Raw genomic sequence first — 26,977 nt, forward strand, 5'->3', positions numbered from 1 at the left:
GACGTGAATATGACTTGACTTTATTTACCATTATGAAAAAGTGCTTTTGAGCAGACAACAAATCAAACGACACAGTTCTTCAGTGAGCAAAACACAAAGGAAAAAAAATTGTTATCACGCAGTTTTTAGACAATATATATTTTTTTCTTATCCAGCAGACGAGTAGCTAAAATGAAACACAACGTTCAGCTTTTTAAAGATAAAATATATCTGAATGTGGTAGTCACTCTTGTTTTTGAGCTTTTAGCACATGAGCATCCTACACTTTAATGGAAGGTCACGTTTAACACCGAGCTAACAAGCTAGGATGCTATCTGTGTATGCAGGTGTGCGCAGAAGCAGCAGATAAAGACACAGTCACTGTTGAGGAAAGTCGCCAAGTGAACTACACATAAATAACATTTCTGAGCTTGTATATATATTTATTTATATATAGAAAAGTGACATTTCTTTTTATTTGGGGCCATGGACATTTCTAATCCATTAAACATTTCTGTACGAAAATACAATTTCTTTGTTTGGAAATCTTTCCCAGTACTTTAAACCTGGGTATTACTGCAAGCAAAATCTCCTCTCACAGTTTTCTCAGTCATTTTTTATTCTAATAATATCCTCTTGTGCAATCTAAAGTAGGATTTATTTAGTGTTAGCTGCCTAATTATGGTTTACTGGAACCTAGTGGAGTTGCTTTTGTTGTGGCTTTGGAGGCCATGTTCACTTTTTTTTCTGTTCTTTCAGTGGTATACAATTTATTATTTGTGCATTAATTGGCACCAAATGTCACCACTGAGCATAAACGGCCTATAGTTCGGAATAAAAGTTCATAAATGATAAACCATGCCAGTTTCAGGTGCCTTTCAGTGCGTATTTAAAGTCACCACAGTGGAATGAAACCCGAACTAAAAAGGGGAACATCTATTGTAAGTCTTTTCCCATCAAACCATTTTTTATTTTTTTTTTTCTCGTGGAAATATCTCCAGGCGAGTGGCACGATGGCTGCTGAGATAGAGGAACAACAAATACTGCTCTGTGAATAAAAGGCACGTACAGGCACAAAAAAACAAAAAAACGTCTAAGTGCAACACAGACGAGAAAAAACACACAGCGGCGGCACAACATCACTGCAGCGGTGGAGGGGGTGACTTAGAGGAATAAATGTAGATTAGCACCATAATGGGCAAACTGGTGACATGCTAGTGGCTTTTCTTTGGTGCTCGGTGGATTGTTTGGCACATCTGGCTCCATGTGAAGCCAACCAAACACAATCAAAGGGGTGGTTTATTTAAAATATCCAGTGTGAGTGTCTAACAAGTCTGGCTACAGTTGTGAAGCAGATCAGCTCGGGGAGTATCCGGCGCTTCCAGATTACGTCACGATGCGGAAGAGAGGTTAGCCATATGGTGCTAGCGGTTGTTATTGAGTCAGAGCAACTTAATCGTTTGGTTTTGTCCTTTTATTCTTTGGATAAATTGATAAAAGCTGTATTTTTATTTAATCTTTATCAGGATCGAAACGTCTTAAATCTTTTCGTGCCTACCGTACAAATGAATGGATTGAATTCGAATTATTTTATTTATTTATATGAATAATGTGCTGTCCTCGTAGTTTTGTGTTTTATAGAAAATTAAAAATAAAATAACTTTATCGAGCGATCTCTTCCAAACATCTGAAAAATAAATTAAACTTATGTTGTTTAACAACGAACCAATCAAAGTCCACGTCATTGACGTCATCTATTAGCCGAATGGAGCCGACTCGGCTCGGACGGAGATCGGTTCGTTGTTAAACAACACGAGTTTATATTTATATTTCACAGTACGTTTGGAAGATGTAGCTCAAAAAAATTTTAGAGGTTTTATCCTGAAAAAGATGAAATAATCATGCAGCTTTTATCAATTTATCCAACGAGGAACAACCAACCGCTAAACGCTAACACGACTAACCTCTCTTCCTGTTATCCAACCAATTATAAAGCGCGACGTCACCATCCCCGCTCGTGACGTCATCTGGAGGCGCCCGATACTCGCCTGAGAAATTGCCAGATATTTTTGGTTTGAATCATTCTTAAAATGGCTCCTCTTCATCAATACATCAGGAATTTTGACAAAGAGGACAGAGTAATCAATAAAAAATAAAATATACTTATCATTTGTTAGTGTTTTACACTACCTGAGGCTGGTCATTGAACCTTTTTTTATATTATACAACATAATCTCTATTTATTGTACTCTCTCTGCAAAATAAAGGTCCCTGAGGGGGTGAAACTATGGATTTAAAATGTGCAAGACAACAGGTTACTTGAGTAAAACACTGAATGGTAACGACACATGTCAGAGAAACAGCCGAGGGACGAAGAGGAAAGAGATTCAGAGCTCGGCAGACGTGTCTCTACACGCAGATTATTATTCCATCCATGTCCAAGATTGAGAAATATTCCTTTAATGAGCTGGCATGTGTAAATGAGAATCCTGCAGTAGGATGAATTTTAAACTGTCTTGTGTGAATATTTCTGGAAAATGAACCACTAACACTTTGTCACGCTGAAACTGAAAGAAAATCCTGGACGTCAAACGTCGTTGCACTTAACGTTTTCCTGAGAAAGACATCCAACCATGAAGGAGAAGCTTTGGGGAGGAGACGGACACAGTTTGGGCGAAGCAGCGTGTGGGAATGCAGCGTTAATTTTACAGTTTGCTTTTTTTAAAGCTGCACGAGGCAAATTCTATTTTCCTTTAAACTCTGTGGACTTCATTACCCATAAACCACCAAGAGCTATAACACTGCCAGGCTCATCGGGAGCTTCTTCTATCTGTTTGTGCCACTTTAGTTTTCAACATAAGTCTTGAGTCTTGCTGGAATTTACCTTTTGCTTCTGAGTGGTGACGAGACAAAAAAAATAAGACGAAGAAGAAGTCGAGTTCCAGAGGAAGCTTTGCAAAGAAAAACATGGTGTCGCCTAAACACAAGCGCTGTTTAAATGTGTAGCTACGTCACTGATCCTGGAGGAAATGTATTTTTATTGCACCAGTGACTGAGTTGTTAGGTCCTTATGAAACATCCGTCTGTCGGGACCTTTAGAGAGTCCCCTCTTCTCTAACCACCACCACAACAGGAGATCAGTTTAAAGCAGATTTTAACGAGGAACATGGCGACATGTCTCCATGCTTCAGCTCATAACTAAAGTGTGGAGTCACTTCCTGTCCTTCAGCCCTTGTTGTCGACGGCGACCTGCAGCAGAGGGACGGCCGCTTCGCTCCTCTCCGAGTCGCCGCCGTCTTTCAGCCCGCTCATCGCGTTCTTCCTGGCTTGGTAGTCGGACATCTTCCTTGTCTTTTCCTTCTCTGACGAATCTGACTCGAGGCCCGGAGGAGGCGGGATCTCCCGGCAGTACGCCAGCGGCAGGCGGGGCATCAGGTGCACCTCGCCGGTCTCATTCATGAGCTGGACGCAGGTGTAGAAGTCCTGCGGTGGAGAGCTGGGGGTGAAAGCGGCCGTTGGGTCAGAAGCAGGGACGGTCATGCTGTAGTCTGACCCCGGCAGCGTCACGATCTCTTGCCTCGGCCACGGGGACATGACCTCAAAGGCTTCAGGCAGAGCTGGGCAGTAGGGCGACATGCTGTGCATGTAGGACGCCAGCTTCTGGGCCGGGAGCTGATGGGGGGACGCCTGGACACAAGGAACCATCAACGCGTCCTTCTCCCTGTCAGTGGCTTCGCTGGGGACGCTGCCATCCTTCGGCGTGGTGAGATAAACATCGTCAGCGTTGACCTGGTCCCAGACTTCCTCGGAGTAACTCGGGGGCCTGTAGCTGTGGAAGTTACTGAAGTGGCGGTTGATTTCGTCCAAGTTGCCCTTCTGTGGGTGGAAAATGAGAGTCAAACACAGGAAGAGGAAAATAAATAACAAATTCAACGGGACAAGTGTCAAAGGGAGCTACCTTCAGGAGACGTGGGTCAATGCCGATGATCCGCGGCTTGGGGATGGGCGGCAGGAAGTATTCCTTTATTCTGACAAAGGGAGACAGATGCGTTCAGATGAGCTGAGACACAACGCAATTCATCCGTTCACGTGAAACTGGGGACGGCATCGAGAGGGTCTTATTGATACCGATGCCATTATCGATTCCTCCTGTGAACTTTTGGTTGAGAAAAAGTAGCCGTTTGTGGTTTCGTGCAACTTTTTTGAGCTCCTAAACTAAAGATAATAGATAAATAAAAGATATAAATATCGATGGTATCGACACCAAGGCTAGTATCGGTACTGAATCGATACATGCACGATGAGATCGATACTTTTATTCCAGTTTCTCTTCTACACGTCCAGCAAATGAATCCTCACAGACTTCATGCAGCTTCTCTCCAAGTCTGCAGGAGCTTCTCCATCCTCACCTGTAGTAAAAGCTGGATATGAACAGAGTCTGACTCACAGCAGCATCGCACAGCTGGAGCTGAAACGTGTCGGTGCTCGGAGGAGAAGACAGTCACATGGGATGCAGACACGCTTCTTTGGTGGAAAATGAATGAGGCAACATTTCTCTCTTTGAGCAGTTTTTATAATTATTATTACATTGTTGGTTTTGTTATTTTGCTAAACTGACTCACCATTGTTGTTGTGTTGTTTACATATTTTGTTGTTCCTTTTCCTTATTTTGTACTAATGGCTTTTTATGCTGTTAAACTGTTTTGTATTGTAACCTACTATCGTAAGTATGTAAGTATCAATAAGTATGAACTGGTCATCGATGTGACACATGCAAATCCATCCGCTCAGGTCTGTATCAATGTCTCACCTCTTGCTCTGAGGAATAATCCCCAAGGTGATAACCATCAGAGCCATCACGCCGACCCCCGTCACCAGGATCAGCACCAGGAGTTTACCTGCACAGGTAGAGGACATTTAATCTCCTCCTCCTCCTCCTCCTGCAGCTGGAAACATTTAACCAGAAATAATAATTCTCCAGCGTACCGGCCGGCGGCCTGGAGGGGATGCTCATCAGCAGCGTGGAGCTCCACTGGCTCCACAGGCCGTAGTTGTGGGACCGGCAGCGAACCCGGACCACGTAGTCTCCGACGGGGAGGCCGAGCAGCTCCACACGGGGGTCCCGTAGAGGATGCTTCACCTGCACATAAAAACACAGACAGATTATTCTATGCACCATCAGTAAGGACCCTCTGGGGGGAAAGTTAAGCCTATTAAAGCTCAACTTTTACGTTTAGTGTTAGTTTACGTGTCGGATACTCGAGGCTGTGCCGACCTTCCAGTTGTCCGGCTCGGTGACTCGTCGGTACTGCAGCTCGTACACCAGCGTGATCCAGCCGTACTGCAGGTCAGAGGGCACCGGGTACTTCCAGGACAGCAGGACTTTGTGACCCATCTCGTCCCCGCCAGCGTCCTTCAGCAGGTAGGTCAGGTTGACCGGGGCTTCGGTCTGAACTGTAGCCAGTAAAAACATTGACTCCTGGTCATATGCTCCCAGTAAATCATCTCCTCTGAGGTGGCTGCTTGTGTAACGACATCATATAATCCATTATTCACGCTTGAAAAAATTCACTTATGGTATTTTTGTTTTGCTCTGTTTATGTCCCATCAAGCTAAATCTGGCTCCTAGGATTTATTATAGTGTGAACCGAATGAAACCAGTTCAGATAAGGAAAAACTCGCTGCAGGTTAGAGTCACTTTACACTTTCATTTCATTTATTTTGCACCTTAGTACAATAACAATAAGCAGTTTTCCTTTTTAAATGCATCCCAGGTGGTTGAGGAAATTAATAATTATGAAACTGATTATTGGCTATAAAGAACGAAATGGTGTTTTATTAAATGAACCAAATACAAATTGAGCAATTTTAAAAAATGACTTCTTGGAGCAGAGAATAATTCTCAAATCTGTTTTTGTTTTACAAGATTAGAATTGGTTCCAGTTTACTTTGGTGGCCCAGACAATACTGGAGTAACTAACAGAAGGATAAATCACTGAATAATGAAGATTTAACAAGACTTTAGTGTTTAGACGATAACAAATTCTTCTGATTATTCCAGTATTATTGTCAATCTTCGATGTAATAAATGAGATATCCAGAAGTTTCCAGCATAACTTTTCATCTATAATTACACCAAGAAAACCAGTTGATTTGACATTAGCTACAGGAACATTATCAGTCAACACAGCTCCTATTTATAGGATTTGTTTTAAGACCAAATAAAATAATTATTTTTTTTAATGCTTCGAGAAAGTTTGTTGACTTTAAACCAATTTATTTCCACTTCGTCATTTTACAAGTTTCCAGACAGTAAATGAGTTTTAATGAAACTAAAATAAACCAGTATCATCTGCAAACAACATTTTTGATGGTCTGATTTGACACATTTGCCAAATTATTGATGCATACGTATATGGATCCCCGGGGTACAACACACAAGAGGAACTGAGTTTACTCCTTTGAGTAAATAATATGTGCTCCAAATGCTTTAATTTTTGGAACAGAATATGATGACGGGTCTAGAAAAGAAAAAGTCCAGGACCTTCCAGTCAGATCTGTGATCATTATCATGACGTGACAGCTGAACACACTAAAACTCAGAGTTAAACATATGCTACAATAATCCAGAGCAGATTTATGCAGAGAGAAAACGAGGGTCAGAGGTCGCAGGGTCTGCAGCTTTAAAGGCTAACCCTGTTAGCATGCTACGGCTGGCTACATTTCAAGCCATTCAAAGGGCAACGTCACAACTGACTGACTGATAGCGGATGTCAATCAGTTTCCTTAGCTCCGAGTCGACACATGAGACGAGTTATTATCGCACACCTGAATGTCACGACAGCAACGTGACGTTACTGTGAAATGAAATGAGCCGTGTTGGGCTGAACGTGCAGGCGTGGACTCAGCCTCCTGCAGGACCGTGATAACAACGACCTCCTCAACGGCACATGGACACACACCCCACACTGCTTCACACACACACACACACATCATCAGGACGACTCCTTCACATGACGCAGACGCACAACAGAACCCAGAACCAGTGCAACCGCTCCAGATCTGCTGCATCTGGACAGTAACACACGCTCAGTCCCCAGTAAATGAGATTAAGCGCTGGTAGCGGCTTCGTGCAGCAGAAGCTCAATGAAAATAAGAACAGGGTTTAAGGGCTTTTCAATTCATGTGTTCATCTTTTAAATGGGTTTTTAAAAACCTTCCCTCAATGAAACGTTGGCCTTGATTCAGAATGAGCACAAACAAGCTTCACATACACACACACATGTACATAAACGGTCCTGGAAAGAATGATTCGACCGCACTTCTTCAACTTCGTGTCCATTTTAATGTCTGCTACCACCGAAGGTTTATTACCTGAACAAGACAATGAACCAAAAATGCTTCATGTTCTATTTGAGCTTTTTAAGTTTAGCTGTATTCACATGGTGCATAAGCAGCACCGCACATGAAAAGGACACAACTCAGAATGTGTCAGCTCTCACATAATGTCCTGAAACAAAAGAATGGGCTGCAGTGACACCACAACGATGTCCGGAGAATAAAAAGCACCGATGTATTACCAAGAAAACCGAGGAAAATGGCTCGACACCAGCTCTTAAATTAAATTCTCATGAGCTATTTTTAACAAATGTAGCTTCGGTTTTACCAGGAAAATGAGCAAGAAATTGAAGGAAACATCTAATCGTTTTATCCATGACTGTACAGATAACTGGTTTACTTTGCACCAAAATAAACCTCATTATATTATTTATTACTTTTCTTTCTTCACAGTAACCTCCTCTGGCTTTAACTACACCATAACACATACGAGGGACATTCGTCTGCAGACTCTCAGGAGACAAAGACTCAAACTGTGATTTGAACTTTTCCACTGAAGCCGTGAGTCTTCTCGACCCTAAAACTAAAAACCCGTCTTCTCTTTTGCTGACATTTATTCACCAGTGTCCTAAAGGTAAACTGAGGAAAGTGGTTGGTAAAAATAAAAGTAAAGACATAAGTCACAGAACACATAGAAACTCGTGCTGGTCTTTTAAAGATTGTGAATAGAAACTTGAAGTTGCTTCCAAACGTTTGGCCTCTAGTGTGTGTGTGTATATATATATATATATATATATATATATATATATATTGAATGGAGAATGAAAAGGCTAAAAGGCTCTGCTATGAATGCAGCATCACCACACTGTGAGTAAATTTAATCTCATTCATGCCACTTTACTGCCTCTCAGAATAAATTCTACAGTCTGACTCACCACATTGTGTCACAGAGAGAGGGTTTACTCCTTACCTATCTCCACCACGTCCAGGCAGTGCTGCAGGGAGGTGTAGTTCCCGCGGGCGGTGACGGCGGTCACGTTCATGCAGTAGATTTTCCATATGGACGTGTGGTCGCTGTCGAAGTGGCAGCTGTTGGGGCCTGCAGTCATGTAGTCTGGACATTCCTGCCTGGGCCCCCTACTGCAAAGATTTACGGAGATATTTATTATTACGGTGATCAAACGAGAACATTGAAGAATTTCAATGTTGTCAAAGATGAAATGAAGAAACAAATATGGTTTAATTTATTTTAATATTCATATTTAAACATATTTAAACTTCTATGTCTGTAACATCAATAGCAGTTACCGTAATAACTGTAGTGTGCGCGCAACATTTTTTCCCCGCGTTCATAAAAAGCTCAAATTAGGGACATTTTCAGAGACGGGTTTAGTCGGGGGACAGGTAATAAAAAAACGGGGACAGTCCCCAGAAATCGGGGACGTCTGGTCACTCTAAAAAAGTACAAGTCTTCTTGTTTTGCTGCTTCATTTTCGGACCTTTCCATCTTCATCATGCCTGACACAGAAGTGCTACACTGAAAACGCTCCGGTAAAAATTCATATTACAACGGAAAAAATACCGTATTCGTTAGAGTCAGTTAGTTTGTGTTGATCTAATTTTACATTAATGCTAAAACACTGCAGCAGAACGGATGAAGTTTCCTCATTATCCTCCAGAGACCTGAGCTTTTGTTCGGTTTACATTTTTAATTTCTCCATTTCTCTTTATTTGGGATCAGTACGACCTGAGAACTATAAAGACTAAGCGTCATCTTAGAACAGGACGTGGTTTTTGGGGGAAAAAAATGTGTGGAAAAGGGGATTATTTCACTCAATATTACGATAAAATCACTGATATGTAGCAAAATATGTTCATTTTCATGTCTGAACTCTGTGCAAAAGAAGAGTTGCAAATAATTAAGCCCCAATGTCCTCAATCAAGTTCCTGCCAATTAGTAAAGTTAAGAATTTACCTGAAATATTAGAATAGAAAAGTGAATACGCGTAAAAATGTGGTGAGGTTTTGCACATGTTTGCACTTTTCTCTTTTATCTAGTATCTAGTTAAGAGGGTAAAGGTTTAAATGAAGCAGAATAACTTTACGTCCCCATATGAGGACGCAGGGTCTCAGGAGGTCAAAACTAAAGAATGAAAGGAGCATTTCTGAGCTCAAATGCACTTATGCGTTGCATAAATAAATAAATGTGATGTCAAATAGTGCAGGGTATTTATATATGGATGAGTGACTTTTCCTCCCAGCTGATTCATTTTTAACAGACTTCCTTCAGGTTTTACAAAAACACGACCAGGGTCAGGAGAGCACAACAACAGTCCACAGTGAGCGTGGTGCTATGTGGGGTCAAAGCTCAATCCAATTTGTCCTGATTAGCGGCAGCATTTTCTCCTCTGTGCGCTCCATGCCGGCCAGCTGGCGCCTTCCCAAGGCCACGTGAGGCTGCTCTGAAATATCAGCGTCTTAAAACCTTCAAATCAAACTGGATTTAAACTTCAGAGAAACTTCAGAGGCTGAATTTCTGTCTAACATGAACGCATCGGTTGGTAAAAGAGCAGAAGTTATTTCATGGCAGGATGTCCTGATATAACCAGGACTCACTCTTTGGAGTAGGTGAGGACGTATCGGACGTCCTCCCCGTCTGTCAGGTTGTCCAGAGGATGCCACCAGCAGGTGAAGTCTTCCATGTTCGGGGAGCGGCAGTGGTAGATGTGCGGCCTCGTCGTCGCAGCAACCGCCTCCTCTGTGGAAAAAAAAAAAAAAAAAAAAAAAAAGGGTACAAAGTGGCGTCAGCAGTGCAGGCGTCGCCACGGCAACGGCCGGTCAGAAACAGGTGTTTCCAACGCATGCAGGAGCAGAGGCACAGGTGGAGGAGGAAGGGACAGGTGAGACGCATGAACCTCTCCTCAGGTTCACCAGCGGCGACTGAACACGGGAAAGGTCGAAAAGGGGGATTCATGATCTTAAAATTATTGATGATTAAACAGGCTGCAGTAACCATGGAAACAGATGAAATCAGAAACCGGTTAATTATTATTGCATCTTATTGATCCTATATATTTACCTCTGTCTCTATTTCTATTGAGAGATTAAGCACCCCCCCCCCTCCGGTCTGCGGTTGCCGTGGTAACCCTCTTTATATGAGAGGGCAAGGGGCAGAAAAAAAAAAAAAAAGGAAATCCCTGATGAGAATTTGTAAGTGGAAGTTTGTTGGTTCCTTCCTCCGGGTAAACATCTGGGGAACCTCAGCCTGGATCAAACACTTCTTTCCTTAAACGAATTCACAATCCCTGAGATGCACGTCTCCATAAAAGCGATGTCGACCTCCCACTGCTGTCGGATGCTGAGCAACTGGTGGAATTCACGGTCATGATGGGACCAGTCGAGATGGATTTTGTGATTAGACGAGACAGAGGGGATGGATGATTTCAGAAGCTTTAGATGCTCACTGTGTTTATCGTGGAGGGAAAACTGTGTTTTCTTCCAGTGCTCGATAAAGTTGAGCCACTCAGAGTGAACGGAAACGCAGCTTTTAGCAGCAGCTTCCTGGTATAAGGAGAAAGTCGGACGTAGACAAACTTTTATTTACGCGCAAGAGAAACTGCTGAGAAGTCTCTTGAGAAGCACAAGTGAGAAAATAGGTGAAGATAATAAAAAGTATATAAAATTAGTGGATGTACCTACGTAGGTACTGCAGAGGGGTCGCAAAGTCTTTGGTTGATTAGCCTTTTTCTATATATTGTCTCTACTTCCTGTACCCAGCAGGCCCCGCCCCTATCCCTGCTGAGCCAATCACGAGGCTTTAGACTCTGTCGGGTGCACGCTGCCATATTAGCAGTTGTTTGCAGCAGCTGCACGGCCCCCTACTGTTTCACATGTCTGAAATAAATAAAATGAATCTGAATAATAATAATAATAGGTCGAGTTTAAAACCACTTTTGCAGAGTTTTTAATTAAATTTCTGTTCTGCATGAGAGCAGGCATGACCTCCGCTCTTGTGGCGGAGGAGAGGACATGAAAACAGCAGTAATCCTGCAGAGAATGTATGGTGCTGTGGTCCATGAGCGGCGGAGCAAACAAAGGCCTTGTGTTCACCGTAAGGAGCTCAGTGATCCTCGCTGCAGGGACGTTCTTATCAGAGAGCTCCACTTCCCAGAAATGAAGCAGGAAAGGACGCTTGCTGGGCACCGGTGGAGCCGGATGAATTTATACCTGCAGCTTATCAGACGGCTTGGATTAATTACACCGTCTGCAACACTGAGTTTATTTTTAATGAGAGATGAAGGCGGGTTTTGATTCTTTCAAGACTTTTCCTGCTCCAGGAAATATTTCCAGGAATATCAGCTTGAAAGTTTGCGAAACTTAGACAGAACCTCCCTCAAAGTCAGCATTTATTTCTGTGCATTATTTCAAAAACATTTCAGGAAAATATGCTGAAAAATCAGCCTTCAAAAACAAGTCTAAAGTCCAAACGCGCCTTGTGAGTAGCTTGGCTGCAGCAGATTTAATTTCCTCCGAGAATAAAAATAAAGCCGTGTGTGTGTGTGTGTGTGTGTGTGTGTGTGTGTGTGTCTTTCTAAACGCTGCATCCAGGAATGCTCTTTGATTGTGAAACATTTTCCCACAAGATAACGAGATGCTGTTGAGCTGCTACGTGAGACCAAACTAGATCAAAACTCACAAATGAGGCTAACTGACTGGAAAGAGACCAAAACCAGCAGAGAAACGCAGAAACAACATCAGTCCTGCTGTGAGTTTCAGCCAGAGGCTAAATCTGGACGTCCACATAGGAAGGAAAGCAACTTATTGAATGGTAATTACACGCAGGGTCCTGCTGCCGCCTGGGTCTGAATGATAACACAACGCCACGTTTCAGGCGGTCTCTCTGTGCATGACATTTCAATCACTAGTTCATGTCAACATCCTAAAATGAATTCTCTCCATTATGCGTCAAACTAGAAACATGTTTAATCTCCACAATTTTTTAATTTCGAGGTTTAATTTCATCCAGATTTGTGATGAGGCTCAGGCTGCACGGTTTCACCTCATGTAGTGGATTATATCAACGATGCAGGATTCCCTTAGACCCTGCGTCCTCATATGTGGACGGCAGGTTTTAGGTTTGTTGCAGCTTCTTATTCTGCTTCATTTAGACCTCGTTGTCGTTATTAACTTTTCTAGTTTGACATAACGTGAATAACGACTATTTTTCAAAATTCTGACGGTATCACGGTGTTTTTTTTTTCATGCATAATCACATGTTCAAAACATTTTCCACTGGTTGAGATGAATTAATGCAGTAGATTGACTGAGGATGGACCAATTTGCTGTGACGATGAGTAAATATTGTAGTAAAGCAGGTTAGCATGGGCCCGTGTTAGCACTGACTGCTTATATATATAAATAAATAAAAATAATTAAATGTAAGACAAAATGAAGAAACAATTACAGATATTTATTCGTATTTAAACATGTTTAAACTTCTATGTCTGTGATGTCAATAGCAGCGCGACCAACTACCGTAATGATTCTATTCTGTGCGCAACATTTTTCCCCCCTCGTTCATAAATAGCTAAAGTTGGGGACATTTTCGGGGACAGCTTTAACCGGGGGACAGGTCATCCAAATCGGGGACTGTCCCCAGAAATCGGGGATATCTGGTCAAAAAAAAAAAAAAAGCAAAAAAAATGACATGGCACCTTTTATTTGGCACGAGTCCTCTCGTTCTGCCGCTTCTTCTCTTGTTTTTCTTTTTTTTGTTTTTGTTTATTTTTACCATCTTCACCAGCCTCACAGTGACGCAGTCGCACCATACGTCTTTAGAAGCGCTACATTGGAAATGGTCCGGTCTAAAACAGTGTCTCGCGGCGGAAGCGTTCCGCACACTAATCAAATACACCGGTATGACGGTATATTAAAAATTCATATCATAACGGTAAAAAAAAAAAAAAAGTATTCGCTCTGAACCACCACCCAGCACTAGTTTCCAACTCTGCTTTTCATTAAAGTAAACAGTTTTTTTTATTTTATTTTTGTTGGTGACTGTGAAATATATCAAAAATTCCAGTTCAAAGATGACGCTTGTTTTTTTCTACATTACACTAATCCCAAATATAAAAAGGATGTTAATCTTACATTAAAGAAATTAAGATGTCTCAGGAGGTTAAAGCTTAGCAGTAAGAGGTTGTTGGAGAGTTGGAGTCTGAACAAGCGGCCAGAAACATCTCCCCACAGATTAGCACACAGGAAGTGTGACCCACTGACTCAAAGAGCCGACTGCTGTTTCAGAGACTGGAAATCTGATCTCGTTTTACTTTTCCTGCTCTGACCTGGTCAAAGGTGGGAGATGCTCAAGCAGCGGCTACGTTTGTGACTCATCCTCCCCCCTGGAGCATCGATCAGACGCCGACGCTGTTCATCCGAGTGGAAATAAACGATCCACAGGCTCAGCTGGTCATCGTCTGCTCCAAAGATTCATCCAACTAATCTTTGACTTCATCTGATGTTATTAAGGAAACCATATCACTAACACTCTCTGAACCAACACTGGGGGCGTCTGTTGCATCCGTCCTCCCTGTAATGCATTCACACAACGTCCCTTTGGATGTTCTCTGCATCTTAAAATAAACTTAAAGACAGCGGGACCGGAGCTCACCATGGTTGTGTCTCTCTCTGGGAGGGGCGTCATGGGGGCCGATCCTGCTGCAGCCCACTGGAGGAAGCAGACAGAGCAGCAGCCACAGCATCCTGCTACGGTCCGTCAACCTGTCCACACAAACAAACACACAACACAAACGTCAGACGGCCTCAACAACATCTCATGCATTTAACATTTAACTGTGGGAATGTCGGCGTCCACCACGTGACAGCATCCAACAACAAGAACATGTGACCTGGACCTAGAAGTGGATGTTTAGATCTTGAGCGGTGCGGTCGCCCTGCAGCTCTTTAAGCAGCGTCGCCTCCTGCAGTCATGAGACACATCACAAGGGATGAGCAATCCCCCGCTCCCTCCTTCCTCCCATTAAACCAGCTCTGAAGGACAAATTTAGGAAAACCAACACTCCTCAGTTCCCTCTGCTGCAGCAACAACAGCAGCTCAACAAAAACTTGTTTCTGGGACTGTGTTAATTAGCGGAGGAACCTGTGTGCAGGTCACTGGACTTTCCTTTCAGAGAAGGATATTAAAAACAACAAATAAAGAGGTTATTTGATTTTTTTTTATTTTAAAATTCAAACATTTAAACTTAAATTCAAGGCATTTTTCTTTCTCGTGGTCCTGAATGGATGAACAAAACTAAAAAAAAAACTGGTCTATTTTCATTTTCTGCTTCTTAAAACACAAAATAAAATCTTTAGAAACAAAAAAGCGCGTGTTTTTTATATTGTGCGACCGGAAGTTGTCGTTTTCAAAGTAAGAGCATGAATGAGGACGGTGTTGTGTAACAGAAGTTGATGCACATGGATCAGTAGGTTGTTTTAGAAACAACAAGAGATTTCTGCAGATGACAAGCCTTGAATTGTCAAAAATTACGTCAGAGTAAAGTTCCAAATTCATTTTAGCCTGGACTAGCTAGAGAAAGAAGCACAGCACCGTCATTATACGTGCTCTTACTTTGAAAACGACAACTTCCGGTTGCAAAACATTTTAAAAGTTTTTTTTTGTTTCTGTCTTCTAACGATTTTATTTTTAGAAACAGAAAATAAAGTCAGACGGTTTTAAAGTTGTGTTTGTCCAAAGAAAAAATGCCTCAAATTTCGATTTTAATTTTTGAATTTAAAATAAAAATCAAATAATAATGTTTTTTAATGTCCTTTTCTGAACGTAAAATCCAATGACCAAAACATACACGTATGTTTGTGAGTGGCCATGTTAACATAAAACGACATCTTTAAATGAAATGTAGTTTACAGTCTTGGTGCTACGCTATGCTAACATGTCCAGCTGCTCATTAAAGCTTCTCTGATTAAAATAATCAAAAAAATGTGTGAAGTAAAGAAAAGCCGGATTAAATATCAACTTTGGTAAATCAGAAGTTATAGATATATTTTAAATATTTGCTAATTTATACTAACAGCGCTGTTGTTCTTAGAGTTAATGGGGTTGAGGTCACTCTTTTGATCATTTATAAAAAGAAAAACATGACAGCAGCAGCAGCGTAGTCTACTTAATCAGGTTTGATTATTTAAAATCATAATTTGTGCAGGTTGTCAGATTAGCTCCAGCTTGTTCCACTGTTATATGAGAAACCTGATTGTGCAAAAGGTATTTTTGAGTTTCGGACGCTGCCTCCTCTGCAACAAGAGTTTTTAGAAGAAGGATTCTGGAAATAAGTTCATAGTATCAGGGTTTTAATCTGAGTGGGGCAGTATTTAGGCCAGACTTCCACATGAACATCGAGGGCAAAACATTTCTTGGAAGGAAAGTTTAAATGATTAAAACTGCTTAACTGAACCTCAGTTAACGTGGAACGGTCACAAATAATCTCTGACATGACATAAGAACAGGACGTTTCATTGTCATTGTCCGGTGAAAAACAACGAAATTCAGTTTGGCAGCTTATTTGGTTCGGGAGCAATAAAAAATAAGAACTATAGCAACAGAAAGATTAAAAAAAACAATCAAATATAATAAATATACAATAAAAGCGCACAGTAGCATGGAAATGAATGCAAGTGGTGAAATAATTAGCATGCTAAGGCTAAACACGTCAGAAGATTCTCTGTCTGAGCAGCAGTGAAGTGGGACACAGATGCTGGAGATCTTTGTGCTGAAAGCTCATTACTTCAATGAGCTTAGTCCTACCAGCCTCTATTAACCATGTGCAGCGTGCAGCAAGAGTCAGGATCAAGGAAGTAGTTTTAGAGTCACCTTCTAAACCTGCTCTACATGCCTATATCATGTCATTCAACCACAGAGGCTTTGTGCAAAATGCAGAATTTGGAATTTCAATTCAGTTCATTTGACAAATTAGAATTTGGGAAGTTGAACTGGAATTAAATTCAATGCAGTTCAGAGAAATATTATATTATAGCCGAGTTAAGAGGAAGAATCTGTCACGTTTCACAAAGGTCTTGGTTTACAAACAAATTACACTTTCCATGATGTAAAAGTTATAAAACGTCAAATTAAACTATCTGTTCAAATTCTGGAATTTGGGAAACATTCTCAGTTCAGCTCAGAGTTTTGCACAAGCCTGATTTGCAGCTGTAAGTTTTTTTTTTTCTTCTTCCTGTTTTAATTCTACCTGCTGAGAAGCGTCCTAGCGTGAGTCAGCTAAAGTCACTCCAAAGACCTTCTTCACCTCTTTTAAGCTCCAGGGATCAGAATGAGTAAAACTAAAACGTCCCTGTGTGGACACAGATCTGCCTCACGCCACTTCTCTTCCTTCATCCTTCAACCTTTATTTCTGAACTGATTATTTTCATGCATCCTTCTCCTTTCACTCTTTCATATGCCCCCAGCTAAGCGGATAAGGGGTTTATTTTATTAGTCTGACTCCAGTTTGTGTTGAGTGTTACTCCCTGGCCCAGTTCTGTCTGGGTCCATCCACTGGTGCTGAGAGCCTCCATCGACACCCTGAACTCTCACATGCTACAATCGATGATGCAGGATGTGAAACGACACTCTTCCACCAACACTCATGCTGCTGTTCTCTCCATTGTGTTTTTAACCTTGTGCAATACATGTTTACATGTTCACCGCTGCTGCTGTATGTTTTCACTGCAAATAAAACCCTTTGGCACTATTTTGTATGTACTTGTACTTTTACTCTGAAAGGGAGAAGCTCTCCACTCGTTGTACAATGTGTAATAACAATAGGACATTCTATTCCCTTTTCTTTTCTTTTTTTTATAAACTTTGCTTTAGAAATGCTCCACTTATACTAATAATTGATGTACATGCAGCTGCTCTCACAGCTAACTGTCTCTACCCTTCATGTGTTGGTCTGTATGACGGTCATTTAAAAAATCCTTGTTGATGACGTGCAACTAGAAGTTTTTTTTTTTTAGGTAGGTAGTAATGCATCATGTCAGAGTGTATCTTGCAGCAAAATAGCTACACACTGTAGATTTGGTGCTAATTTATGCACACAATCTATAATTTAGAACAAAAGGACATCTGAATATAATAATAAGACACGGAGACGTCTTATAATAGGCCCAGACCATGGAATAGCTGTTGTAGACCACGGTAGGCTCATATAAGACATGGAAATTATGTCATTATTTACTGGTACATTTGGATATTTACCGAATAAAAACAGAATGTGTTTCATGGGGAAACTGAAGATGTGTGAATTCCTCCTCCACAATAACAGCCGAGGACAAACCGTTTGAGACGTGTCAAATCTAGACCCACTTTCCATCCGCAAAATAGTTTTCAGGTTTGATAAATTGCTCTGCATGTGCTAAATTATTATATCTGTATTTTCTCGCCCAGCACGACGTACGTTCTTTTTGCACGCACATTGAGTCATGAGTCACCCTTTTCTTTGTCGTTCAGGAACACTCCCATGACATTCACTGTAACAAAAAGCTCTGGAGAGGCGTCTACACACAACCCCAGTCCAAAACCTGAGTGTGAGAGTGGAGCTAAAATGAGGTCCTACGTCTCCACTATGATACATGACTGTATGAGGAAACTCTGCAGCTGTCCCAGACCCTGACCCAGACCCTGACCCAGACCCTGACCTGCAGTGGTCCACCTGGGCACCAAGGAACAAACCCACAGGGTGGTGGTTGGTGCCGTCTTTTTTCTTTTCATATCAAAATTGACTCGATGAGTGTTTCAGCCCAGAGGCGAGTTCAAGGTTGATGCATTTTTACACCTTTTCAGAGTTATATTAACTCTAGAGTCTGTTCATGGAGGCCGTGCGGCGTCACTGTTCTTAACCGGTTTCATTTCTGTCTCTCAGATCAGGTCGTCGTTTCTTTGTAAGGTTCAACACATTTAAGATTGAAGATCACTTCATCGATCGCCACGGGGAAACGAGTGCCAGGATAAGAAAGAACATGAGAGTAAAATAATCTTAAAAATAGAGTAAGAATAAGAATGAGGTGGTAAGAATTACCAAAAAAAGGCGCGATACTTTTTACATCATCAGGAGGCTGATGACACACAGGTCTACACCACCGTGACTCACTGATGCCCTTTCAGACTGTATTTTAGACATTAAGTCATCATAGATGGTAGAGAACTTTTACCAAAACATTTTAAAGCATCACAGTGTGTTAACGTCATAGAAAGGCCACATTATTATCTTTATTAGAATACATCTAAGATAGGAGTCCATATGTTTGGAGGCTTTCAGGCTGGTGTATTCTCTGGTGTATTGGGAGGGATTGTGTACTTATAAAATCCCTATTTGTATGGGATTAGTTTTACCTGGCGACATCCTCTGATTCTGATATTATCTCCTACATCTGTGGTTCGTTCACACTGGATTAAGATCACAGACGCCCTCTGTGATTATTACAAATTACCAGAGGCTCCAGATAGAACTAACGTCAGGTTAAAGTAAGTTGGGACAGAAGCTTTGTGGATTTTTAGGGGAAATATAAAGTTTATCCCAAAGGCTGAAAGTTGCTGAGTCAACACTTGGTGCAGACTCCGAGGACGTCCCACAGCTGATCTCATTCCACCAGAGACACCACAAAAAACAATCAAAATAAATCTGAGCCTGATGTAAAAGGCCGGCGTCCACACTGAGTGGACAGTGACCAGGCGGGAGCTTAGGGGCTTGGAAATGTGTTCTTATGAAGGCGAAGGATGACCGAACTGAGACGCAGGCGGCTCTAAGACGACGGACAATCGGAGAGAATAATCCCTGCCTTGATCTTATAGGAGGGGGATTACAGCGAGGCTTTGTTATAACAGCAGCCTCTGTTCACCCACAAGGACACAAGAGTACGGACGGGAAAAGCACAAGAAACTGTGTCAGCTCCAGGTTTAGGATGAATCCACCGTCCCGTCCTGCTCACAGTTCATATTATCCAGCAGCCTCGGTCCACGCTCACGTTAGAATAAGATCACTGTGTTCTATATTAAACACGGCCTAGTGCTGTGTAGAAATATACATGATTATCATTCAGTATTAAGCTATTCAGGTATTTATAACAGCAGGCTGGCCGTGCAACGGATTATTTTTTAATTTATTTATTCATTTCTTACATGAAAGGGGAGTTTGTGCGTAACTGAACTCTACTGGAAACTGCACCTTTTTTTATTTTTAATTGATGAATATTTGTGCAACCTTAAAGCTTCTGTAGTTGGGAATTAGATGTTTTTACACCAACAACCGAAATACGCTTTTGTTTTAAAGCAGTCCGTGCAGCTTGGTTCGTCTGTGATTTTCATCATCTGGTGTAAACACAAGTAGATTTTGCAGGTTTTCTAGTTTCAGACTTGCGGCCAATCCCGGGGAACCTGACAGAGTCAGCGTGTAACATGCTGCCTCGTGATTGGCTCAGCAGCGATAGGGGCGGGGCCTACTGTGCACAGGACACTCAGATTGACAGGTCTCAGCTCACAACTCAACACAAGAAGTTTCCAACTCCTGTATCACCAAATGTGTGAAAGTGTTGACTGATAGATAACGTTTAGCCCTTTAATAAAATATGTTGGATTCACGTTAATGTGTGTTTAAAGAAATTTGTGGGGGAAAACTGTGGGTAGAAATAAAAGAGAAAAATGTCTAATCAACCAAAGATTTTGCGACCCCTCTGCAGTACTTGTTGAAGACCTGTGGGTTGGATGAAGAAGGGGCCTCGATAATCCTTCACAGATTATTAGATTTAAAGATCCGGTTTATTAGCTAACTCACAGCTTCCTGTCACGCTGAAATGATCGGACATCCAGGGGGGGAAGCCCCCGACCAGCCTCACTCATGTGACTCTGTGGAAGCGCTTCATGCTGCAGCATCAACAGAGAGGCCTTTGATTCAGCCGCTTCATGCTAACAGCTAAACAGTGTGGAGACGTTTTCAGAGAAATGGGTTAACTTTAATGATGCATTACAGCTAATTACCTCCAAAAAAAAAAAAACAAAAAAAAACTTCCTGTTTACATTTGCGATGACTAATTTACAGATTTCATCCCATAAATCCACGGTGCAAGAGGTCAGCCCAACCCACACCTGACAGGTTTCCTAAGAGCATGAGTCACTGCACGTTTCAGACGTTTATGGTACTTTTTTGTTATCACGAGCACGTCTCAAAGTTCTTCACAGGCCATGATGATAATAATAATAAGGGAAAAACAACATGCTGCACCACGCACATGCAGACACATCTTCTTTTATCATGCATGGGCTCTGCTGACCTGTCGTTTATATATTTATTGTGGTGATAAATACGTGAGCTACGTCTTTTTCCAACTTGAAGCGTCTCAGGAAATGTTCTTCTCAAAAGTCACAAACAAAACTCCCTCCTCCGTGGGAGTCAGTGAAGCTGTGGTGGTAAATATGTTTATTATTGTAGGTTGAGGCCTTACGTAGCCTCCTGAGACTTTTAGAGCTTTAGTTAGTTATGAATTTTTAATTTCTCCAAGTATCTGAGATCAGTTGGATCCAACAAGTATAAAAACTAACTTCATCTTTCAACAGGAAGTGGTAGTTTTTGAAAACTTTTGATTATTTATACTATAAAGAAGTCACCTGAACATGGCTGAGCGAAGACAGAACTGCAAACAACGAACGTCCTCAATCAAATACTTTCTTTTTTTCTTTCTTTTATTTTGGTCATTAGTTTCACTTTCGACGATTTATTACACGGCGCAGTGTCGTAATCATTGACCTAAAAAGGATTTAGGCCGATAGTTAAGTCTATTTGAACTCTTAAAATATTAATACAGAACAACACAACTTCACACTGAGAACTGAAACACATCTGTATTTCACATTTGTTCTTGTTTTACATATTTCCAAAATAAACATGACGTTTCCCCTAATTAATTAATTAATTAATTAATTAACACTATCAAGGAGGCTTTTATTCCTAGTTCCCAACATTATTTCTAATGTTTTTAAGTTGAACCATATTCAAGAATTTTAATGTGCCACATTCAATAAATAAATAATCTATTAGTTGGTTCTAAATGACCCACTTTATTTATTACTCGTATGGATCCTTTTTATGGTTTAATTATGGGACCTTATTTATAAGCAGTTCTCCAGAACTCTACAAGCTTTTACTAGTTAATCAATGCTTTGTTTTATGGAGAACACTCCTAGAACAGCAAGATAGTTTTTGTTTTGTGTATATGTGGTTTCCAACCAAGTCTGTGAGTTCACAAAAACTTTATTTCATACTCTCTGTTAATTACCACGTCATTTAAATTTAATTTTATTTCACCTTTCGCTTATAGCTCCACTAAACAATAGGAAGTTTGTTTTAGTTTCATTTAGTGTTTTTTTTTTTAATTTTTTTTTTTTTTTTTTACTGTTCTTATTAGTTCATCCCGAGCAAAATATATTAAAATCATCATATAAATAACTTTGGCTCCAATACTGACCCTTGTGGAACCCCACAGGTTATTATTCTACAACTGGATCAACTGTTATCGATATTTACGTATTGAATCCTATTATCTAAATTATTAGCCAATTGTGTGCAACACAACTAATCCTGTAATGTTCTAATTTATACAGAAGTAGTGAAAGATCAATCGTATCGAAGGCTAATTAGCGAGGTTGTAGCTCGTTGCTATTGATAAAATGTATTAAATGTGTGACCCGTGTCAAACTAGAAACGTTAATAAGCATAAATAAGTAGAATCGTCTGTAGAAGGAATCCGAATGAAGTGTATTGACACTTTGCTACCACTAGGTGGCAGACTAATGTGTCCACCTACGAGGACAACGGATTTAAATTAAATGTAAAACTTAATGTCCCCATATGAGGACGCAGGGTCTCAGGAGGATGAATGTTGCACATCTCAAAAAAAAAAAAAAAAAAAAAAAAAACTCCAAATAAAGTTCAGCACAAGGACATCTAATTTATAACAGGAGGTCAATAATTGAAGTCAAGAATTTTGATTTAATGAACAGCCATGTGTCCTAACTTGATGTAATTAAGATCATGCAATTATTTAAAGAGCTGTGAGAAGCTCTGCTGCCAGCACTCAGGAGGAATCATGGATTAGATTTAACTTGGCCCCAAAAATATTCTCCTACAATCTGTTACTGAGGATCTTAAATAAATGTTTTTATTATTTAAAGGAAGATGGAATGATGGAGTAAAATATCCTCTCGTCTTTGCCCAGAAAATGAGAATGAAAAACTTTCTTAGCACAAATCACACGTGTTAGAGGAAATTACACTCAAATGCCATCACACACGGACAGAACAGCAGCCCAGCAGTTATCACACATGTTCATCTCGATCCATTATAACATCATAACGGTCCTCGGGGCCAATCATCACCCTCCTGCAACTGTTGCTGTGGCGACTGTCTCCCTGCATCCGTGTGCCCCGCTAACACTGAGAGATGAACGCACACGTCCTTCACTGTTGTGTGTGTGTGTGTGTGCACGCTAGAAAAGGTGGAGACCCACACAGGAAACTATGATTTTTACGAGTTAATTTAACATAATGGATAAATATCTTGATATTAAATGATACAGTTTAGGTCATGAACCATCATTAGTGAAAGATTCTCACCTCCAGCTCACATGTTTCATAGAGAGTTGAATAACAGAGATCACACATCTGAGGAGAAGACAAGGTCGGACTGGGTGGCACAACCAAAATATATATATATCACGGTATTTTTTGACGATATCACTGTGTATTACGGTATTTTTTTTCATGTATAATCACGTGTTCACAACATTTTCTACTGGTTGAGATGAATTAATGCAGTAGATTGACAGAGGATGGACTATTCTACTGTGAGGATGAGTAAATATTGCAGAATAATCCCACACTAGTAGTAAAATAGGTTAGCATTGCCCCGTGTTAGTAGCTACTGCCTGCTGATGTGGAAATCTGGGGACATTTACAGCTCAGAAATTAACAAAAAAAAAATAAAATGAAAGAATTAAATGTTATCCAGATGAAATGAACAAACAGGGACAAATACGGTTTCATGTATTTTCAAATATTTATTCATATTTAAATATATGTAAACTGTTATGTCTGTAATGTCAGTAGCAGCGCGAATGTCTACCGTAATAACTGTAGGCGATGCGCAACATTTTTTCCCCCTCATTCGTAAAAAGCTAAAAATGGGAACAGCTTTAGCCGAGGGACGTCTGGTCCCCTAAAAAAAGTCCTCTCCTTCTGCTGCTTCATGTTTCAGACCTAGTGATGTGCTGATCGATACTAAAACATCGATACCAGGTGTTTATGCTCTAAAGTCGACTCTCAAATCAAAACGTTCGATACTTCAGACATTGGAGGAACGCAGTGAAAACTAACTGAACTACTGAGTCGTGGCAACACAACAAACCTTGTGAAACACCTCAGGTTGAACCACAACACAGAATACGAGACATTTATGATGAGGAGACAGAAGAGGAGAGAACAGAGTCACAATTAAGATGCACGTTTTCATTTTACAGCAGTTCTTAACAATTAAACAGTAATTTATTTTAATGGTCTCATTATTTTACTTATTTCTTTGTTTGAAACTGAATTTTCACATATGTTTTGTAAGTATAGTAAATGAGGCCACCACCCAATGTACTTCAGCTTAAAATAAATAAATAAATAAATTACTCTGATGTCTTGTGTTCTTTATGAAGCTATGATTTGAAATAAACTACTTGTTTCATGTTTACCAGACACATTAGGAGGTATTTACACAAAGTATCGGTACCATCATCGATACCGGCCTGAATTTTATCGGATCGAGCAGGATATCGGTGATATTAGCCTCGCAGTGACGCAGCTGTACCGTGCGTGTTCAGTGGTGCTACCCTGAAAAGGGTCCGGCCTGAAACAGTGTTCTGTAGGAACCAGGGCACCGCCCGGCCGCCTTGGTGATGGAACTTTCCTCTAGAGTAACCTGTCTGCACTGACGCTTTTCCAACATCCTCCGTCCTCTGGTTTCATGCTGCAGCAGGAGAATGAGCCCAAACATCTTTCCGTGTGACACTTTTGGGAACGGAGCTGCCACAGTAACAGTTTTTAATTGTAATCTTCATGTTGTGCGATTCATTGTCCTAACAATGAAATGATTCCACGGAGCAAATGTGCAAACCTCTGATTAACACGTCGGTTTGTCCGCTGGCGTCAAAACATTTCCCTCGAGAGAGCAGGCATTTAAAAAGCTATTTACAATAAGAGATAAAGCTGGTTTAAAGAGTCGGGCTGATGCTGCTGCTGCTGCCGGCGTCCCCACAGGAGACAGACTGACCTTTAACAACAAAGCCTCTAATTAAAACCTGACACACAAACGGGAAAAGGCAGAAACTAATTGAGTGGCTTAAAAAAATAAATAAATAAATAAAACAGGAGAAGTTTACGGTTCTGTGCCTGTTTGTCTGTTTGCACATGGCAATAAAGACGAGGAAGGAGACATTTAAAGGCATCATCAGAGAACAGAGACCAATATATATAACGGGAGCCGTTCTGCACAGATTCTCATATTTTACTCATCAAAAATCACAGAATTGTAGAATTTCCTGCAACTTTTGGAGCCTAAACAGCCAGTAAAACCTCCATTGCGCCACATTAATGTCTAAAAGTTCCAGTTTTCACATTTGACCACAGAGCAACGAGATGTTTCTGCCACCACCACCACCACCACCCCTGCTGCTGCTGCTGCTGCTGCTGCTGTACTTTGAGGTTTCAACCGTCATGTGCAGATGCAGCAGAGATAAGTGTTATCTGGAGCTGCATTCTCTTTATTCTGCCTGACACACAGATAGACAGAGAGAGAGAGACAGGAAGCCCAGATCTGAGGAGACAGAGGCATTCGATCTACTGGGAGTCACATGTTACGTTTGGCATAAACCCTGCAGCGTTACGTAATCTGCATGTCCACGCTGCCGTTGCTAATTAACGGACACGCGGATATCATATGAATAACATGAACATGCTAACGAGGCCCGAGCCAACAAGTCAGAGGACGGGAAGTCTGACACGAGAGAACTTTAAGGGTTTGCCCTTTAATAACGTGGAGTTAATTGAATTATCTTGGCTTTTAGATACGACAGGAAAACAGGACGTCTGCAGCTTTCTCCGAAATGCTCAACACATGATGTTAAAGACGTTAAAGGTTAGCCGTATAGAATTAAATGTCTGTGGATGCATGGATTTTATGCGTCCAGGGAGGAGGAAACAGGGCGTTCTGTACTCAAACCAGCATCACTCAAAACACAAATAACTCCAACGCAGTCACCTCGGAGAACATCGACTCTGCAGAACATCTGAACCCTGAATCCAGGCTGAATCTGTTCACTTCCTGGCACCGAGGCGTCCCACAGTGGAAGTATCAAACATCTGAACCCAACAGCTCATATCTTCAGTAAATCCTTGTGTGCATTGTGAGCCGCGTCTTATTAAATGTCCAGCCTGGATCAATGAGTTAGCCTCTGACCCTGAACACCTCGTCCTATTAAAACCTTTCTTTATGTGAGGCAATAAACAACTTTACACAAACTAATTTAGAAAACAAAGCAGCTTTAAACTTTCCCTTTCCATGGTTCCACATCTCGCTGCCAACAAACTGGCACTAATCATTAAGACCTGGCAGGTTTCCACGGGCCCAACGAATAAACACACACATGTCATGTTTTAATCTGCTCCAGCATCCGATAAGAGGAGTGTTGATTCAGGTGTTGGATGGATTTCTGCAGCAGTGTTAGAAAACAAACACTCGGTGATGTTCTTTTCTGTTCAGAGCTACTGGAGCTGGAGCGCAAAGTCTAAAAAAGCATCAAGTGATTCTCTGCTGCTTATTCTGTTTAATTAAAATATCATTTAAAACATGGGCTGCAGTAAATATCAGCATTTAGCTTTTCATCCAATCAAGAGCCAAAAAAAAAACAAAAAAAACAAAAAAAAAACGAAAATAAATGAAAAATATTGAAGAAATTCTCAGCTCAGATGTTTAGTGTTACATTAAATGACTCGTTTCTACTCAGATTGTTTGAAATTCAAAACATCAGGATGGTCCAAAACATTTGACTCTGTCCGTGTTTTATACATCAAACTCTGCTCTGCTCCTCCAGGTTCTCTAAATAAAAAAGCTAGAAAACTAACTTCTTTAGATGCATCGGGAAAACTTTGATTTTTGGTGTCAGCCACATGTTCACCTTTCATTTAAAGCTTCTCTGTGCAGAGATGAAGACTCCATGAAACCCTTCCTGGAGGTTTTAATGGACTTTGGAGCTCGTTGCTCCACATCAACTTCAAAAACTCAACTCTTCTTCTTCGTGACTTTTCATGTGTGAGCCGCGGATTAAAAGCGCGAATGAGTCCTACCTGGATGGAAACCTGCGTTAACAGCTGCGTGCAGCGCGCTTCCTCAAACATGCACCCACACCGGGACCAGGACGGGCCCGCAGCCGGTCGACGCAGCCGGCAGTCCGGGGGAACTCCGTGCGAAAGAGTCGGAGCTGCTCCTTCAGAGGCGGCTCGGTGCTGCGGAGCCAGCGGAGCGCGTCCTGCGTCCTGCGTCCACGGACGTGCTGAGTG

At 41.2% G+C, this 26,977-nt stretch overlaps 1 protein-coding gene across 1 annotated transcript; it reads right to left on the bottom strand.

Moving 5' to 3' along the window:
- LOC125000657 (prolactin receptor-like) lies at positions 1-26,977 on the bottom strand. Its single transcript, XM_047576264.1, has 9 exons — positions 26,765-26,977; positions 13,988-14,097; positions 9,934-10,075; positions 8,288-8,457; positions 5,255-5,433; positions 4,966-5,119; positions 4,790-4,877; positions 3,938-4,007; positions 1-3,855 (listed from the first exon to the last, which is right to left on the bottom strand). Exons 2-9 carry the CDS (start codon positions 14,076-14,078, stop codon positions 3,205-3,207), a joined length of 1,545 nt encoding a protein of 514 aa, XP_047432220.1. The 5' UTR covers positions 14,079-14,097; positions 26,765-26,977; the 3' UTR covers positions 1-3,204.

Source organism: Mugil cephalus, chromosome 23 (genome assembly GCF_022458985.1).
Source record: "Mugil cephalus isolate CIBA_MC_2020 chromosome 23, CIBA_Mcephalus_1.1, whole genome shotgun sequence".
In the NCBI taxonomy this organism is placed as follows: Eukaryota; Metazoa; Chordata; class Actinopteri; order Mugiliformes; family Mugilidae; genus Mugil; species Mugil cephalus.

What these genes read in the sequence shown, in the direction of transcription:
- LOC125000657 (XM_047576264.1), bottom strand. Translation starts at nt 14,078, where the DNA reads ATGCTGTGGCTGCTGCTCTGTCTGCTTCCTCCAGTGGGCTGCAGCAGG. An exon ending in ATTATTCCTCAGAGCAAGAG is followed by an intron (nt 4,008 to 4,789) that starts GTGAGACATTGA and finishes TCCCTTTGTCAG; the next exon opens with AATAAAGGAATACTTCCTGC. An exon ending in TTGACCCACGTCTCCTGAAG is followed by an intron (nt 3,856 to 3,937) that starts GTAGCTCCCTTT and finishes TTCCACCCACAG; the next exon opens with AAGGGCAACTTGGACGAAAT.